This window comes from Macrosteles quadrilineatus, unplaced genomic scaffold (genome assembly GCF_028750875.1).
Source record: "Macrosteles quadrilineatus isolate MER2022 unplaced genomic scaffold, UCM_ALF_1.0 Scaffold_7__1_contigs__length_78375512, whole genome shotgun sequence".
Lineage (NCBI taxonomy): Eukaryota > Metazoa > Arthropoda > Insecta > Hemiptera > Cicadellidae > Macrosteles > Macrosteles quadrilineatus.
Genome location: NW_026542600.1, coordinates 38,353,709 through 38,371,724, shown reverse-complemented (window position 1 = coordinate 38,371,724; position 18,016 = coordinate 38,353,709). Strand labels below are relative to the sequence as shown.

Here is an 18,016-nt window from a genome sequence, read left to right as displayed (position 1 = left end):
ACCTATGCATACAGTTAAGATTTTTTTCTGACTCCCCCCCCTGAACCCCCTGAAAAGGTAGCGGCCCCCTGAACCCCCTGAAGAGGTAGCGTATAACATCATTGCAAATTCAATGCATCTTTGAATAAATGAATAAGTGTCGTTTTAGACTCGGTTGTCCGTTTGAGATTGGGTTTGCGACAAAGTATTCTACTAATAAAGACCTTTTATTTGATATGCATATCAACCTATGCTTGCATTTATGATTTTCTTCTGACTCCTAGCCGGGCCGTCCCCCTGAGGAGGTAGCGGATCACTAATTATGTGATAAAATAGATTTTTGTGTCCAGTATCTTTGTGCAAAGTTTTGTAGCTCTATTTTAAATATTTAAAAATATATTAAACCAGTCCGGGACTTTTAGGACAGTCTGTATATGAATGTTATTTTGTTATAGTTATGTGGGTAATATTTGAAGTTTTGACAAAGATAAATACCACAATAGGTTACATCATTTATTGCTTTATCAGATGAAGTACCGAAAACATAACACACTCACATATGAAGTACTACAGTTAAATTTAAAGACATTTTACCTCTTATGAAACCAAAGTAATAATTTTAGAAAGCATCTATACTGGAAAAGTGAACATCTCTCTTTAGTCTGTATTGAAAATAAACTGAGTACAGGCTGATTTTTTTAAAATTTCATTACTGCTTATAACTTTGTAATGACAGGCAAATCCATCCCATAAGGAACATTATGTAACAAATCAAAGTCCATGAAGAGGGATCTTTGGAAAATCTTTAGTTTGAAAAATAAGGACATTTAGTTTCAATATGAAAAAATAGTAAAATCACAAATTAAATATCAGACTTAAACAAAGTGTTAACAAATAAAAATAAAATAAATAATTCATGATGGAAATTAGATTAATTCTCCAAAATAAAAATATAACTTAATGCATCTCTTTAACAGCTGTTGGAAATAGTGATGTATGTTTTACAAGTGATTTAGTATATACATTTTGTAATCTATTCAACCTGACCTTTGGCCAAGTATTATACATTTAAGCATATGTGTTGGGATTAATTTGAGAAATATAAATAAAGGTAGTAATGTAACAGTTTTTACTGTTTATTAACACAGATCACTTGTTTACTAAAGCAGAGCAGATTTAATTTTTTTTCCTAGTATAATAACAAGATACAAGATTCTTTATTTGGTCGATTGAACAGAAATACGGTTATAGACCATGTCAAATTGTTGAGTTAGGCTACATATACATACAAATTGAAATATTGCATACAGTACAGGTACATAGTGAATGAACATTTTTGGTTGACTAGATTTAGTAGGAACATTTAAGCTGCAAATACTATACACAAAGGAATTCACAACGTATAACGTTCATATAACAATGACAACAACAGAAAAATGAACAAACAAGAAATATTCATTTATATTCATTCATTTGATGTGGCTTTTCTGTTTCACTAGGCAACTCAAGTAAACTGAAGCACAAAAACAGAAAGAAAAATAACAGAATAAATTAACTTGATAAAATGGGATACTTAATCTGCTGACAGCCTAGCTTTATAATAAAAACGTTTTATGTATTTAGCAGTAGATTAGTTAACTCAATTGTTGGCAAGGAGTTTGGTTTCAAGTTAATGTTTCTTTTTATTTAGAGAGTGTGCTAATATACTGCACCAGAGGCACTGGACCGACGAGGCTCACAAAGTTCATTTTGAAAGCGGAGTGCGAATGGGTATTGGAGCTTTTAACTTGGTGAGTAGATTTGATCAAATTTTTTACAAAAAAGGACCATGAAAAATATTTTGGAAGAGAGGCACTAATATAGAGCTGTGGTACCAAGGTATATATTGTGGATCCTCGTGTGCACAAGAATCCTTCCCTACCACCACTACTTTTGTTAATTTGAGATAATTTTAATTAAGCTTTGTAACGAAAAAACTGACATTTCTGCAAATTGTTTACGTTGATTAAATTTTTAAGGATTCACCCTGGTCACTTGGCTACAAATTTTCTAATTACAAGTAACTAACCAGTTCCATATGCTTAGTAGTAGTAGTAATAATCATGAAACTTAAAGGTTTATTGTTACCGTTTTACCAACTGAAATGGGAACACAACTAGTCATATTTTAACACAAATATGAGTAAAGGATTTGTCTAGAATGGAGTGTGGTGCTTTGTATAGCTTTGTCGCTAAATAATACCAGCTGTTTCTTTATTCAAAACCGTTTATTAATTAATAGCCCAATGATTGCTGGGTCCATTTCAAACCATCAAAAAGGTTCCGACTTTTCACAGGATCGAACCAGCAACCTTTGATACTCAACACCATTGTTTTTGTTGATTTGTACAATCATTTCAACAATTAATTGCCAATGAATTGATTTAATAACTCTGTGTGATTCTCGGCGACTTTTCGTGAATTCTTCCAATTTTGCTGATGGAAATAATTTTACTATAATGGTTGATTAAACTACTCTATTGTTCATATGGGTTGTAAACTGAATTACATTCAATTTTAATGTTTATTTTTATATACAATTTAAAAGTAAATCATAGAGAATTAAGACACTAGAAAGTGCCATGATATAATATAATAAATAAACAATTTACTGCTTTGCTTCATCTATTATTTCAAACAGAATCTGCAGAGATTTTTTATACAGAACCTGTTTGAGATTAAATATCAGCTGAAACTGTTTAAATAAAAAGAAGTGGGCACTTAATGAGACATTCTTACTGAAACAAGTGAATATAAATTTTGTTTAGAGTACAGTAAGGTAGTTTCATAAAATTATGAAAATTATTATTTTTTTCAGATGATATCATTGCTACCTAGTAGAATAATCAAGCTTCTAGAATTCATCGGATTTTCTGGAAGTAAAGTAAGTGGAGATTATGTAATTTCACTTCATTTGCCTTAGCCTATTATTGTTTATCTTTATTTTAATTTGCAATATTTGACTAAAAATGTACAAACAAGACTTAGAGGTTAGAGACTTCATGCTTATACAATATTACTGCTGTAGTCCACAGAACGCTAGATAATTTGCTTTGTCATCATTTGAATTGCCCCAGTGTCCCGTTCGTGGACATTTTTCCCCTCCCAGTCGTCTTAGGGCCCTGTTATATGAGAAGCTTTGCTGTGGCAGATAATACGCTCACGCTGTCCATAAATAACCAAGCTGTTACACAAGCGAAAAAAAACGTCGCGTATTCTACACACACGCTCGGTAGTGGAGCTGTCATACGAGCAGCTAAAACACCACAACAGGTACCGAAGGTGCTCGAAGGCTGCTGAATGCCGAATATACCTGACCTTGCGAATCAGTTCTTCAGTCTGCTACAGTATTCGCTTTTCAAGATGGATGCAGTGCGAATTACTTGTGTCGATTTTCACCATTTGTTGGAAACATATCTTGGTGGCACCAAAAGGGAGGGAGGAGAGGTGTTGGGGCACACACCATGTTTTAAGTAGCCAGTCGTCTACTGGGACATTTCACACCAAATTCACACTACATAGGCGGTACGAAAATAAGTTTTTCCAGTACTACAGGATGTCTGTTTTTTCTTTCGATGAGCTGCTAACCTTTTTCGCAAGGAAATTAAGAAGACTGACACTAATATGAAGCGGTAATGGGGGTGAGGTAGCAGATGTGCCGTGTCAAAGCTACCCGTCATTGCTGTTGGGTGTTTGCTGCCAGTTTACCGGTCGGGATGCTTAATTTACGCTCACCCTGACTTTTCAGGGTCCGACTTGACAGTTAAAACGATCGTACACAGAAAATTCTATTGCCCGGTAGGCTTGACGTATACGCGACGTAAAAGCTTCCGCGACAAATCTGCGCCTATATCATGGCCCTTCGTCTTTTATTAGCTGGCACTGTCATCTTTCCTTGAAGGTGCTTGACTATTGGAGAAAATATAATAACAGTTTGTGATTAGTATAGTTTAACTCAAAGGTAATTTACATAGCCAACATACATTTTCAGTTAGGCTAAATTAATTTAAATGTAATTTCTTCCTCAATCTGTTCAATGTAGAAAACAATTAGAGGTCCTAAATTGTTTAATTGATTGATCTCATAAATTACAAATACTCACGATAAAGTTTGCACAATATACAATAATATTTATTGAAATTAAGGGACACACATGTTACAAGCTGAAATAGTTTATAGTTTTAAAATCAACACCTTAATGATAATAAAGTTTGCTAGAAAGCATGTACTAACTTTTACATTGGTTAAACTTGGTTAGTACTGTGTAGACACTAAATAAATTTTCCAGTAGGCATTCAAGACCATTTAATTCCATTGTACAGTTAAATTAAATTGAAGCTAAGTTGGATAGAGTTAGAATAAGTACATTTGTCCATGTAGAAAAAAAACATTAGTTGATTATCTAACACAATTTGTTAAATTAAGGAACAATACATATCATATATCCACTTCTCAATGAGAACACTACAAAATGCTTGCTTATTGAACTTCATGTATAATTCAGTCTTATCTTTAGCGATAAGGCATGAGTCATCTGTCCCACTCTTCCAAATTCAGCTGTCACATTGTTTCTTTAAGCCGTCACTTTTTTTGTGAGATTTTGGAGCCACTACTTGAGAGTTTGAACTATAGACAATTTAATTTATTGATGTTTCTAATTTGGATGATTTGAAATTGCCTACAGCATGATTTTGATGCTGGATTTCATGTCTATGATCTAAATCCATTTATATAATTAAACATGAACATGCTGTGAATGTGGGATTACAGTTGATTGCCTATTTACTTTTGGTCTATACACTAGAAGATTCATAACTAAGGCATTAATAAGGCATTAATAAGGCATTTATTCCGCCATTCAGCACATTACAAATTAGTCACATTTTATTTACAAGACTTCTAACGGTCTTACTATAAGAAAATGTAAAATTTTAAAACACATCTGACATGTAGGCCTACATAGAAAAAACATTTACAATACCATGCATACACAACATTTAGCTAAATTACATAAAATCAGTCTCATGTGGGCAAGTATAAAAAAATTCACTAACATTATAAAAAGGGTTGTTTAAAAGACATTTATGGAGCTTTTTACTAAAAACAGTTACAGACATGTTTTGGCAGACATTTGGCAGCTTGTTGAACATATTTAATCCTAGGTAGGTATGGTAATTCATAGTTTTCGAGAGTCTACATCTTTGCAGGTCCAGCTTATTTTTATTACGAGTGTTGTGGTTATGTATAAAACTTCTAGGGTGGTAATCACTTAAATTCATTTTGACATGGAGTAATACTTCTAATATATAAAGGTTGACAATGGTAAGGATTCCAGCTTGGATGAAAAGTGGTTTACGTTTACAATGCTCCAGACTATAGGAATTAGTAAGTATTCTAAGAGCTTTCTTCTGTATAATAAATACATTATCTATACCTACCAACTCCATTTCCCCAAACAATCAGACCATATCACAAAATGCTTTCAAAGAAAGCAAAATAAGCCATTCTCAAAAAATCGTCTGTTACTTGGTTCTTAATATTTACTAAAAGAAATATGACTCTAGATAGTTTTTTATAAACATTGTCAATGTGATCAGACCAGGAAAACTTAGAGTCTATGTAAATACCTAAAAGCCGAACTGTTCTCTCATACTGAACTAGGTACATCTTTGAAGGTAACAATCAGGTTCTTGGTTTTGTTTTCATTTAAAAGCAACCCATTCACATTGAACCAGTTACAGGCCATTTCCAATGCATTACTACTGATAATACTAAGATGATTTACAGATTCATGATTATTTAACAGAGTGGTGTCGTCAGCATATATGGTTGTACAACAAGGTAAATTAGAATCAAGATCATTGATTAAAATAATAAATAAAATAGGCCCCAAAACAGATCCTTGAGGGACGCCATAGGTAGTAGTCAACACTTTAGAGAGGTTACCATTTACATCAACAACCTGTCTGCGGTTACTTAAATAAGAACTAAATATTGACAGCTCCTTACCCTGTAATCCATAAAATTCTAATTTCTTAAGTAAAACATCATGGTTGACACAGTCCATCGTATTATTTATTTTATTTATTATATTAATATTTGCCTTAAATAATTATTGAGATTGTTATTGAAAATAAAACTTATAAATGACAGCTGGTCTAGATTTTAATGATTAAGAACATGACAGACATGCCTTAAGACCATTATTTCCTCTGTTTAGTTGGTAAACAGTAAAATTACTAAACTCTCTGATTATTAGGTACCCCCGCCGCAGCAAACCTGCAGACTAAGCGAATTTCCATTTGTCTGACTGGATTTACACTAAAATGTCTCCTTAAAAATATCACATTTATTCCCTTTTTAAATAACATTATTTTAACGAGTACTTAGGTTTGCTGCAACAGGGAGGGTGAAAAGGTATTTTTTTTGTAAAATGCAATAGTTTAGTATGAAATGAATGCATTTTCAAAATGTGATCAAAATATGTTCATAAACAAGCAAACTACAACAGTTTACTTATTCTCCATAAGAATAACATGGGAATTTTAAATTTACAGATTTTTGAAATTTTCTCCGTAACCATTAGGCACATAATCACACTTCAATATACTAAATTATTTGTTTTTTTAAGCTCTACAAAATGGTATAGAAAGAAATTGCTAAATTTTAAGTTTTATGGGTCAAAAATGGAGAAAACCAATTTTTACCCCATAAAACCCCCCATAAACCCCTGTTCCCATAGTCCGATCATGCCGGTTCGGGAACTCGTTCGAATAAACGTAGGTTTACATGTTTGTACCAAATTTCATCAAAATCGGATGATTTTTGCTCCAGTTATCGCGCTAACGGACACATATATAAATATACATATGAATTTGAACGGATGGTATTTTTGGTCTCTAGGGACCTCAAAATGAAAAAGTAAATCGGTCCCGGGTCCAGGTCTTACCATGAGTACTATGGTAATAGCTTATTCCCTAAACCTATGGGAAATTCGCTAAAAGAATTCTAAAAAAATGTGAGCCTATGACATGAATGCACAGTGAGACTCTAGTCCCAAACTTTTATAGAAATAGGATTTTCTGTTGAAATTTGAACATTTTTTCCTATTTATTTCAAATTTTGTATGGACTGCCTTTTGTCGAACATGTTTAACAAGTTTGTTAGCAAAATAAACTGAAAACATTAACCCTGTTTTAAGCATCAATTACCATTGATTGCAATCAACAACACATCTTTGCCATTTTTACTCACATGATTTTGGAACTCTGTCTGATTACATTTTTACTCAAATATTTCCATAAATAAGACATATTTATTCCCAATTTAAATAACATTAGATTTAATGATTGCTTAGGTTTGCTGCTACGGGGAAGGTAAAAAGTGTTTTTTGACCGTACGTCAATAGTATAGGATGAAATAAATATATTTGCCAAATTTTATCAATACATATATATCCATAAACAAGTAAACATGGTCCGATTATGCTGGTTCGCGAACTCGTTTGAATAAACGTAGGTTTACACGTTTGTACCCAATTTCATCAAAATCGGACCATTTTTGCCTGAGTTATCGCGCTAACGGACATATATATATATGAATTGAACGGATGGTGTTTTTGGCCTCTAGGGACCTCAAAACGAAAAATTAAATCGGTCCCGGGTCCAGGTCTTACCATGAGTACTACGGTAATAGCTTATTCCCTATATGGGAAATTCGCTAAAATAAATAAACAACGTTTAATTATAAAACTATAAGTATTATGTTGAATTCGAACATTTTTTACTATATAGATGATAACATATGAGATTGGTGAACATAACCAACCCCTTCTTTCCCTTGAATTCACCAATTTATTCTTTTGTAAATGAGCTCCATTCTTGTCAGTTTGCTTGTCAGAATAAGAAAAACAAAAACCCAAGTTAGGTACATGTCTTGTATTCTATACCCTTATATTTTCAAATGTGTTTTTTTTTCAGGAGGTGGGGCTAAAGGAGCTACACATGGGGTATGAGCTCAAGCAGGGGCTGAGACATGTCTTATCTGTTATGACACTTCTCTCTTATCACCTCATCATAGTTTACTTCTTGGGACATTCTGATGGAGATTTGGAGTTGTGTGACCAAATACTCAAAGCACAGCTTAAGGTTAGCCATTTTTGCTTAAGATAAAATTTTGAATCTACAGTAGACTCTACATGTATTGGATTCCCAAGGTGGGTTCAAATCCTGCCAATCACCAATGGATTTAATAAATAACAGTGGATAATATTAATTGTGATAATGCTGTAATCTCTAGGACTCGTTTGAAGTAATGTGTAAAGCAGTTACAGGTTACAACTAGCGTACTAGGTACTAGGTTGTAAAGGTGGGACATGAGTTGGGCCATTTGGATAGTCTAAAATCTGGATGATAAATAAGTTATTAAGTTTTTAATGTGATATTGCATATAGAAATATTTAAAGTGAATTCTATCTAATTAAAAGATAGGGAATTTGTCAGAATTGTTAAGGTAATCGATAGGAAAGCAGGCTCAACCTTAAATAAGTTCATAGAGACACATATAAAAAGTACGTTTGTGGTCACTGGCCACTTTCTTAACCACTAGAGTGGTTAATACTACTAAATACTACTTGAAAAGTTAATACTACTTCTTTAAAGATTATTTGGGTCTAATAGTCATACCAACTCTCACTACCCATTCTATAACCAACTATTGAACTTTGTACGAATGGAGTGATGTTCCGGGATTTGAGGAAATCCAGGAGTTTTGAAAGAATTATGCATACAGTGTAGTGAGCAGCATTTTCATTTGCTTTTTAATAATTTTTTATTCTGGTTTCCAGTATTTACTACAAAATTTAGTTTTGTTTAGGTTCAGTAAAGATGGATATTACAACTTGAATATGCAAATTATGACAGTTCAATGTCCTGTTGAAATATGTGAAATGGCTCTTGCATACTATGTTATACAATACTTAAAAAATATTAGTATGGTTATGGTTTTATGTATACAAATTAAATAATACTTTTTATACTTCATACTTTACTTTGAAATGGCAACCATACGAATGTAGGTATTTCAAGCCAAGTATGAATGGAGATGAGTGTAGGATGAGTGGCGGGATCTTGTAGTCTTTATAGTGACTAAGGCCGACATATTCCTTAGACACAGCTGTTAATTAATAGCCCATACTGCCAATGGAAACTAAGCGACCTACAGTTTATAGTGGAATCCTAACCACATTTTTGCCTTGTAATTAACAAATTGGTATAATTATCAGGATAGTACTGTGGATAGTCAAAGTACTCACTAGTGCAAACGTTAATCCACACCAGAGAGTATCACATCCACATTGTATGTCTATAAATATCCACAATTTGTAACCTTCTAGTAACTGTATTACAGGACGACTTCACCGTCCTGGTCAATTAACTAAATTGTGCTTGTACAAGAATCATTTATCAATGTTTTTCCACTATTAAAATAACTTATACAGATTTAATTCCGGAACAAAGTATATTCTTTATGGAAATCTGAGTAATAGGGGAAACAACAATTTGGGTAGTTGGAAAAGTTAATTAAAATAAGTTTTGTGGCCTATACCCTAAAATTGTGTAATAATAATGATTGTTTCAGCTATATCCAGAGGGTGCATGGTTCCTGTATTTTAAGGGAAGATTAGAGTTGATGAAGGGAAACTTGTCAGAGAGCTGCTCCTGGTATATCAAGTCTTGGAATTCTCAGAGCGTTTGGCCTCAGTTCCACCACCTCTGCTTCTGGGAGCTCATGTGGGCTCACAGGTAAACACTTCTCATGATGTCCAAGACCATCAACTAGTCCATAATTAAGTCCTATTAAGTGAATTGGTGGCTAAACGGTACGTCCAGAGTGCTCCGATTCAAAATCAGATTCAGTGTTTAACCTGAGTCAGATATGTTATTGGTGGCCACAGTTACGCCACTGTTACTGACCTAGGTTGGGCTATCTTAGAAGGATTAATCCTCCTAGGTGCTGGCCAACGATCACATAAGACTAATAGATGGAGCACGCCTATCTAACTAACATTAAAGCAGGTGAAGCCAGGTCCACCATCTTTGTTAGCTGCTACTTTTGTTTATTTTTTGCTCAAATAAGTTAAAAAACGGTGGATTTTGTAGCTAAAGAGTTGAATTTTTTTGGATCATATTTAAAAAAAAATTGTAGCTGGTGTAATTTGGTTGTAATTTAAATTGTAATGTAGGGGCTACCCTACGCGCCGTGTTGTGTCATGCGGGCAGATTCTGCCTACGACCTCACTTGTAATACAGTTTAGATACTCAATTTTGGAGCTATACAGAAAAGTTAGGTACTAAACTAATTAGAAAATCACGGAGTACATATAAATGTTCTTCGTTTTATTTTTTGTATTTACCTAAAAATTAAATTTTTTTAGCTCATTCATAAAAATTAATATGACAGTCAGAATATAAAGGAGAGTTGTATTAAGAGTTTCAAAAACTATCTTGGGACTTTGAAAATTTGTACATTGTAAACCAAACGCCAGACCTTTATCAAACTTTAATACGATATAGGCCTAGATACATATATTATAAATTAATTTGTAGCTTTTCAGATTTTTTCTTTCACCCAAAAAGTTTTTGTTGTTAATTATGTAAACTAACTTTTTCTAAGAAACGGTAAACGATAGAAAACAAATTAAAAGCATATTTTGAAGGTCATTGTGTTAGTAATAGAACAAAGGCTTATTGTCACGGATATCATTGATATACTTAGTTGCGCCCGCTATTAGGGCTCATCACAGCCGGCAGCCACCATCTTGTTGTAGATTAGTGAAAAGTACTGGCTTCACGTCGCGGCCAACATGCTCCATCTATTGGTCTTATGTGATCGTTGGTGCTGGCTCAGTTAGCAAAGAAGCAAGTCAATCGAACTCATGGGGTTGTCGGATGAGGAATTAATATGTCTAAGTTTATGATCTGAAACTATTGAAATGAAATGAAATATTATTTATTTATACAGGCCAAAGTTACGGCCACATAAATTAACCCGTCATAAATATAACAAATATATTTTAACTATTACATTAATATACAACAAAAACAAAATCTAAATCATGGATACAGAAACTTTAACAAAAGAAAATAATTTACATTTTAAACTGTACAAAATCTTCCTCTCTCTCTCTCTGAGAGTGAATTGTGAATTACAACCAGTGAAAAATTGTGTTCATGATGTTACATATCAATTTTCCTAGCTAGAAAAAAATTTGAGCATGGTTCTTTATATATTGTTGAAAGGAGCACGAGCTGATTACCGGTACTACATTTTGGGAAAAATTGAACATCGTATTATAAGAAACTGGTGTGCCCTACATTAACAAAGGATTTTTCCTGAAGAACGTTAAGTGGTAATCCTAAGATAAGGATGAATAATTAAATATTTTACTGTAAAAACCTCCTTTTTTAATTCAATAATGTGCGTTCGGAGCACTGTCTGATTCTGAAACTGAAACCAGAATGAAGAATTCATTCCGGTAAGCAGGTGCCTGCGCGCAGGCTCATCAACCGGTGGCCACTATGAGCCATTTTATCCATTTAAAATGCAAGTGCCATTCCATGCACTCTGGACATATCGTAAGTCGATAAGCGTCACTGACTCCGGGGCAGCGATATCATAGGTTTCACAATGCAAATTAAAAAGGTTAAATGCAAGGTTGAAAGAGGCTGCCAATGTAAACAATGTTTATTATGTCGAAAACTAATTTAAGGAGTGTTATTATGTCCAAGGCCATCAATTAGTTCCGTAATGTCCTGAAAGCAAATATTTTAGAAAAGTTCCATGAAGTCCAAAATTAAAATTACCACAGATTTTTTGTTAGAAATTTATATTTTTATTTACACAATTAGCACTAAAGTCATAAGCTAATCATAAGTTTATAAGCTTTGTAACTGACAAAATGTAACCTTAAAGCTTAAAGTAGGTTCAAGCCAATACAAAACCTTTTGACTGTTAAATTTCTTAAAAAATTTTCTTTTTAAAGTTTAGCTCTTGAGTGGGACCAAGCAGATGTATACGCGACTCTGCTGATGAAGGAAAGTAAATGGTCCAAAACCACTTACGCTTACCAGAAATGTTCCATACAACTCATGTCACACCAAGTTCTACCTCAGGAAACGCAAGACACCATAGATTCCCTGATGAAGTAAGTTTACTTAAGGAATTTTCAGCGATCAGTTGATGTTTAGGTTAAAGCGTGGGACTTTTGTTCTGAAGGTGTGGGTTCAAATCACACCAGTCACCAATAGAATGTAGTTTTAACCACGGGACGGAAATAAAAATATTCAAGTGATTGAGAAATTTTCATTGAAAGAGCTACAACGTTCTATTTACTATTTACAGGGATCAGTCTCAGTGATCCTAAGAGACCTGTCACTCATTAAGTAAAACTGTCTCAGTGATTAACTCAAGCAGTAGTTTACAACATCACTTATAATAAAGAGTTATAATAAAAAATCACTTTTCGACACTGTTCAATGTACTGTAAATATGTTCTAAAAGAATAAAGATCGTTTGAAATTAAATGAAATGAACAGCGTGAAAGCATTCAGTGCTTCCAAGAGCCAGGTGTCCACATGACATTCCAACTATCCACTGTGGAAATCATCTACACTATTTTTTAGTACCATTGAATTGTCTTTTATTTCTTTACCTGTAAAATATTTCAAATTTAACAGATTAAACTAGAAATAATATCAGATAGATGTATAAATTACTATAGATTATTTCTATTCTGTATGTTTTCCAAGTAGAAAAAAAAGAATAACAACAACAATTCAGAAGCTTTAGAATTTTATGATGAGGATGATTCTTGATTGTTTAGGAAGTTACCACACTGGAAAAAGAGAGTTGCTGGAAAGTCTCTACCAATGGAGAAATTTTGTATCAAGAAAGCAGAAAGATATTGGAATCAAGACAGAAAACTTCTTTTACCAATGTTTGAACTGCTTTACGTTTGGAACATGTTCAAGATTTTGGGAAAAAAGTGGAAAATGATTGAGGCGGTCTACTTAATTGTTGATGAAACCATCAAACAAATGGATTCCGGGAAATGTAAGTGTTATGATTATTTATCCATGTTATTTGAGAGGGAAAAAAGTTTTACCATTTCTAAATTTAACTCCATATTGATTATCAATTATCAATCATTAAGATGGGGACGCCACATAGGTGCGTATTTAATTAACCCAAATATGAGTGAAGGATGAGTGTAGAATGGTGTGTGATGATCTGTGTAGCTTTGTTACTGACTAAGATCAGCTGTTTCATTAGCCAGGATCATTTATTTAAAGCCCAATGATCAGGAACAGCTGGGTCCAGTTTCAAACCATCAAAAAGCTACGGACTTTTCTCAGGATCGAACCGGCAACCTTTTGATTAGTAGGCGAGCACTATAACCACTCAGCTACCCAGCCAGTAGTATTGATGAAGTATTGAAGTATTGATGAAGTCCATATTGATGAGACTCACTGTAAACAGATATAACAATCAATGTTTAAATTACCGTATCTTGTCATCATATTTTTCCTGTGATAACCAATTCATCATTAACTGTGTAAACGAGGACAAATTGTTCGTTCCAAACAAATTGATGAATGTAAGATACTATTAATATATCTGGTCATATTTAACTACACCTGTTTGATCTTTTTCTTCAATTTATGAACATGTAGACACATACACAGATAGGACTTGATCAGAGGGTCAGCTTACTAAGGATTTATCCACTATGTAAAGGTCTTCAGTACTATTCACATTTTATTTTAGGTGGAACTACTCATTAATAATGTTTTGTGTTTTTAGGGTAAAAAATGGGAAAAACCTATTTTTACCCCATAAAACCCCCCATAAACCCTCGTTACCATAATCCGAACATGCTGGTTTGGGAACTTGTTTGAGTAAATGTAGGTTTACACATTTATACCAAATTTCATCAAAATCGGATCATATTTTTTTTTAGTTATCGTGCTAACGGACACACATATATAGGCCTATATATGAATTTGAATTGATGGTGTTTTTGGCCTCTAGAGACCTCAAAACAAAAAAATTAAATCGGTCCCGGGTCCAGGTCTTACCATGAGTACTACGGTAATAGCTTATTCCTTATATGGGAAATTTGCTAAAAGGCTAGTCACATTAACATTTTAAGCAGCAATATGTGATGCATCGGTTGTCATGAACATGGTAACATGACAAAAGCTTCAGTTACTTTTTATACGAGCATAACTCAACAAGCGCAGCTGAAATCTGTTCCTAACACATACTGCAATCACTATGAGGGCTATTTAGAAATCAAAGAATGTCTAATGCCAAGAGGCTTGCGCTGATCGTATATTTTCTAGATCAAACATGTTCGCCTTAACAATGACTGTCCAGTCATCACAGCGGAAGTATCCTTGTGCTGCTTGTTGTTACAATATTAAGTGTGCGGATATTTAAAAATCCTGCTAATTATAAGTTGCGGTCTGTAATATGGGTTTTGTTGCCCATAAACTTAAAACCTATTGAAATTTATCCTCAAATAAGACATTCATTAGTTTTTCGACAAAATTACAAAATTTTGCAATAGACATCGCCATATTAGTCACATTAAGCAACATTAAATTGAGCTAACATCACAGAAAAATCATGTAATTTTTAAAATCTAAAATTAGGCTAGGCTTGAAGACTCAATTTCAATATTTAAAAATTCATCCAATGTATAAAATGGGTTCAATTGTAACCAATAATACGATCTATTATGAAATGCTTTCTGAGGCAAACTCTGCGAAGTCAATGGTAACTTGTTGAAAAATGTTAGACCTAAATTTACATGATAATTCATTGATTTACTTAACCTAAACCTTGGTTAATCTAATTTATACCTAAATCTAGTCACATAATCATGTATTTTTTTCTCTGGCAGAAAATATATTTAAATTAATTTTAACAAACATTAATAACTCCAAAATATACAAGTTTACAATAGTCAGGATCCCCGATGAGACAAAAAGTGGCCTAGAGCGGGCTAACCTTTCTGAGTCCGTCAAAACTCTTATTTGTTTGGCGACTACGTAGAAAATTTGTATTTAAGTTGCTCTTTCAAATGTTTATATTCAACAACAAAATTGTCTTACAATTTTTATTTTTCCCAAAACATTCCTTACTGTCTGAATAGCCCTTATATAGTTTTTGGGTTTATGAGTATTGTTAGTGGGGTGAATCAATCGATGGTCAGACGGCTGCCATAAGCATTTCCCCATCACCATAAATCATAAGCATTTCCCCATCACCATAAATCATAAGCATTTCCCCATCACCATAAATCAAAGGTTCAAATCATGTTAGTATCTTTTATAAGCTCAATCTGTTATCCAGTGAAGATCAGCACGACGTATGAGGCAGACAACCGGGGTCTGCTGATGCTGCTCAAAGGAGGATGTCTACACCAGATGAACAGTCCTCTGCAAGCTGAAGAGTGTCTGTCCAATGTCCTGGCCCTGGAAAAGAAGATCAAAGAAGATCACTACCTTGTGCCGTACGCCCTTGTACAACTCGGCATCATTCACTTCCACCAGGGCCATAATCAGAAAGCTATCCAGATATTAGAAGATGTCAAGTAAGTATTTAAGCTAAGTTTTGATGGATATTTGTGAAAGGCATAAATCTTAGTTCCTTTCTAAGAGACCAATGTATTTTTGTTTTTTTCCATAAGTGCACTTAACCACTATAGAACCTACTGAAAGCTACGCTGCAATGCCAAGAACAAAGGTGATTCTAACAGATATATTAGTGATTTTGTCGCAATAAAATTCTATTGCCAGTTGTTCTAACAATCTCTAATCTAACAAAACTCTTTTTTTGACAAAACGTCAGGAAAATATTTTAGTTTATTGCAAAATATTTGTACTCCTCGCAAAATATTTTATGCAAGTACATTATTGCAAGTTATTGGAATATTTATTAAATTCTTAGTCGATGACATTACTTATCTTAGAAAGTTTGGAAAGCAATTGAAATAGCAAAAGTTTATTTTAAACAAAGTTTGTTGTGCAATCATGCTTGCATGTACTTTACCATTATATCCAACCTACATCTAACATTATGAAAAAATGTTTAAAAAAACTATGTGTAATTCCTACATATTTACATTATAGACAAAAGCTCGGCTCGAACAAAATATCCAATTGGCCTGATCAAAATTCTCAGTCTCACACATTTCTTGTTATATTGTCAGTTTTATTAATGCATAATTTGTTGTGCGATGACTTTTAGCCCTTGGTAAATTAATAATTCATTCAATGCACAACAGGAGTGTTCCTTTTCAAGGAGAGTATTATCACTATCTAATTCTTCCTTCCTTTTCATTAATGGCTTTAACGGTGGCCTATCTGTTTATAACCGAAAACCGATAAAACAAAAACCGAACCTTTAAAACAAAATATCAACCGACACAACTATTAAGAATATTTGATTCTAGGAAGAACTACACTGGATATTCCTTGGAATCCAGACTACATTTCCAAATCCATTCTGCTCTCATGGAGCTCAACTCTAAGGAGAAGAAAAGCTCCCGTGACAATATCATCGAATCTACTCGTGTCTAGCTACCTACCTCTTATAGTCATTCGCTATCACAGCTTATTATTTATCTGTGCCTTTGTTGTTAATTAATTGTTAATCATTTTTATCATTGTTACTCATAATTTTACATAGTTATTTTTATGTCAATAACATTCTAAATCCTCATTTGAAGTAGTTTTATGTAATTTGAATCTTTTTAGTGTTATGTAAAAATTCCATATATTTTTAATAGTTAAATGATGATAGATTTAGGTGAAAATTTATGATATCGAGTTTAAAATGTAATTAAAAAGTTGAATTGTTAAATAGTAGTTTTCTAGGATTTTTTCCATAAAGACTGATGAGGTTTGTTCTGTGATGTAAGAAATAACAGGTTTAAATATAAATTCAACTTTCTAAAATTAAAATATAGCCTATCTTTAATGTTAATGTTTGTTTCGTTATAGTCTTTTGTATCTAAAATATATTCCTATGTGATTTAATTAATACAATTGCTTATGTCTTAGTAAAATAAAACTGTGTTATTGAACATGTTTTTACTTAGATATTCAATATAATTGTTAAGTTTTAAAATAATCGTTAGTTAGGATAAATTGAACAATGTTTTCTTGTCACTAATGTACAGTAAGTAAAAAATCCCATCTTAATGATTTATAATGCCCAGCCATTATTTTACACAATGTCACTTTATCGAAACAAATTATCCAAAAAAATATGTATTGGTAAAAATGTTTCTTTAAATTTAAAGCCTCTTTGATTTGAGAAATTTTACAAACCAAATCAAAAACCATAATAAGTCATAAATATAATGCTATTCGAGTTTATAAATGGCTAGCGCTCCATTTATTTTAATAATATAAATATAAAATATAAATATTTTCCGTTGTATCTTATTTTAGATATAAAATGTATTCCTTACTCTTATATGTATTATAATCAGGCCAGAATTTATTAAAACACAGTCATATTGTGAGCCATTTTCTGTTAGTTTAAAGCCCATTCCATGTTATCATATACCAATAAACATTAAATTGTGTGGTATAATTGTAGTGAAAATTTACCCGCAGTTTTAAAATGCACTTCAAACTATAATATCATCATCAGTTGAAGAGTTCGTTAATTTATTTACCAAATATTTTCGATGAGCCATTTTTCCTTCTCCTCGAGTGCTTTCTTTTTGATTATGTGTTTCAGCATTCATTATTAGCTATATAGTTTTTGAATAGTTTAATTTAATGAAAGATGTGCTGAAATACTAAACCAATTATAAGTCCTAAAACAGTAGTCAAGTAAAATTATTAATACTTTTCTGTGTATTTGGAATGTTCTAGCCATAACAAAAATGTTTATGGCAGATTTCATTCTATGTTGCA

The 18,016-nt window shown here is 32.8% G+C and overlaps 1 protein-coding gene across 2 annotated transcripts in view; it reads left to right on the top strand.

The window, feature by feature from the left end:
- The window catches only part of LOC128998733 (tetratricopeptide repeat protein 39B-like), a 42,634-nt gene extending 24,823 nt beyond the window's left edge, over positions 1–17,811 (top strand). For both annotated transcript variants that reach the window (XM_054425057.1, XM_054425058.1), the window contains 8 exons: positions 1,670–1,769; positions 2,836–2,901; positions 7,997–8,164; positions 9,657–9,820; positions 12,061–12,222; positions 12,901–13,130; positions 15,438–15,678; positions 16,540–17,811. In XM_054425057.1, the coding sequence (XP_054281032.1) occupies positions 1,670–1,769; positions 2,836–2,901; positions 7,997–8,164; positions 9,657–9,820; positions 12,061–12,222; positions 12,901–13,130; positions 15,438–15,678; positions 16,540–16,666 (1,258 nt within the window). In that variant the 3' untranslated portion in view covers positions 16,667–17,811. The remainder of the gene's footprint in view (positions 1–1,669; positions 1,770–2,835; positions 2,902–7,996; positions 8,165–9,656; positions 9,821–12,060; positions 12,223–12,900; positions 13,131–15,437; positions 15,679–16,539) is intronic.
- The last annotated feature ends 205 nt before the right edge of the window (positions 17,812–18,016 follow it).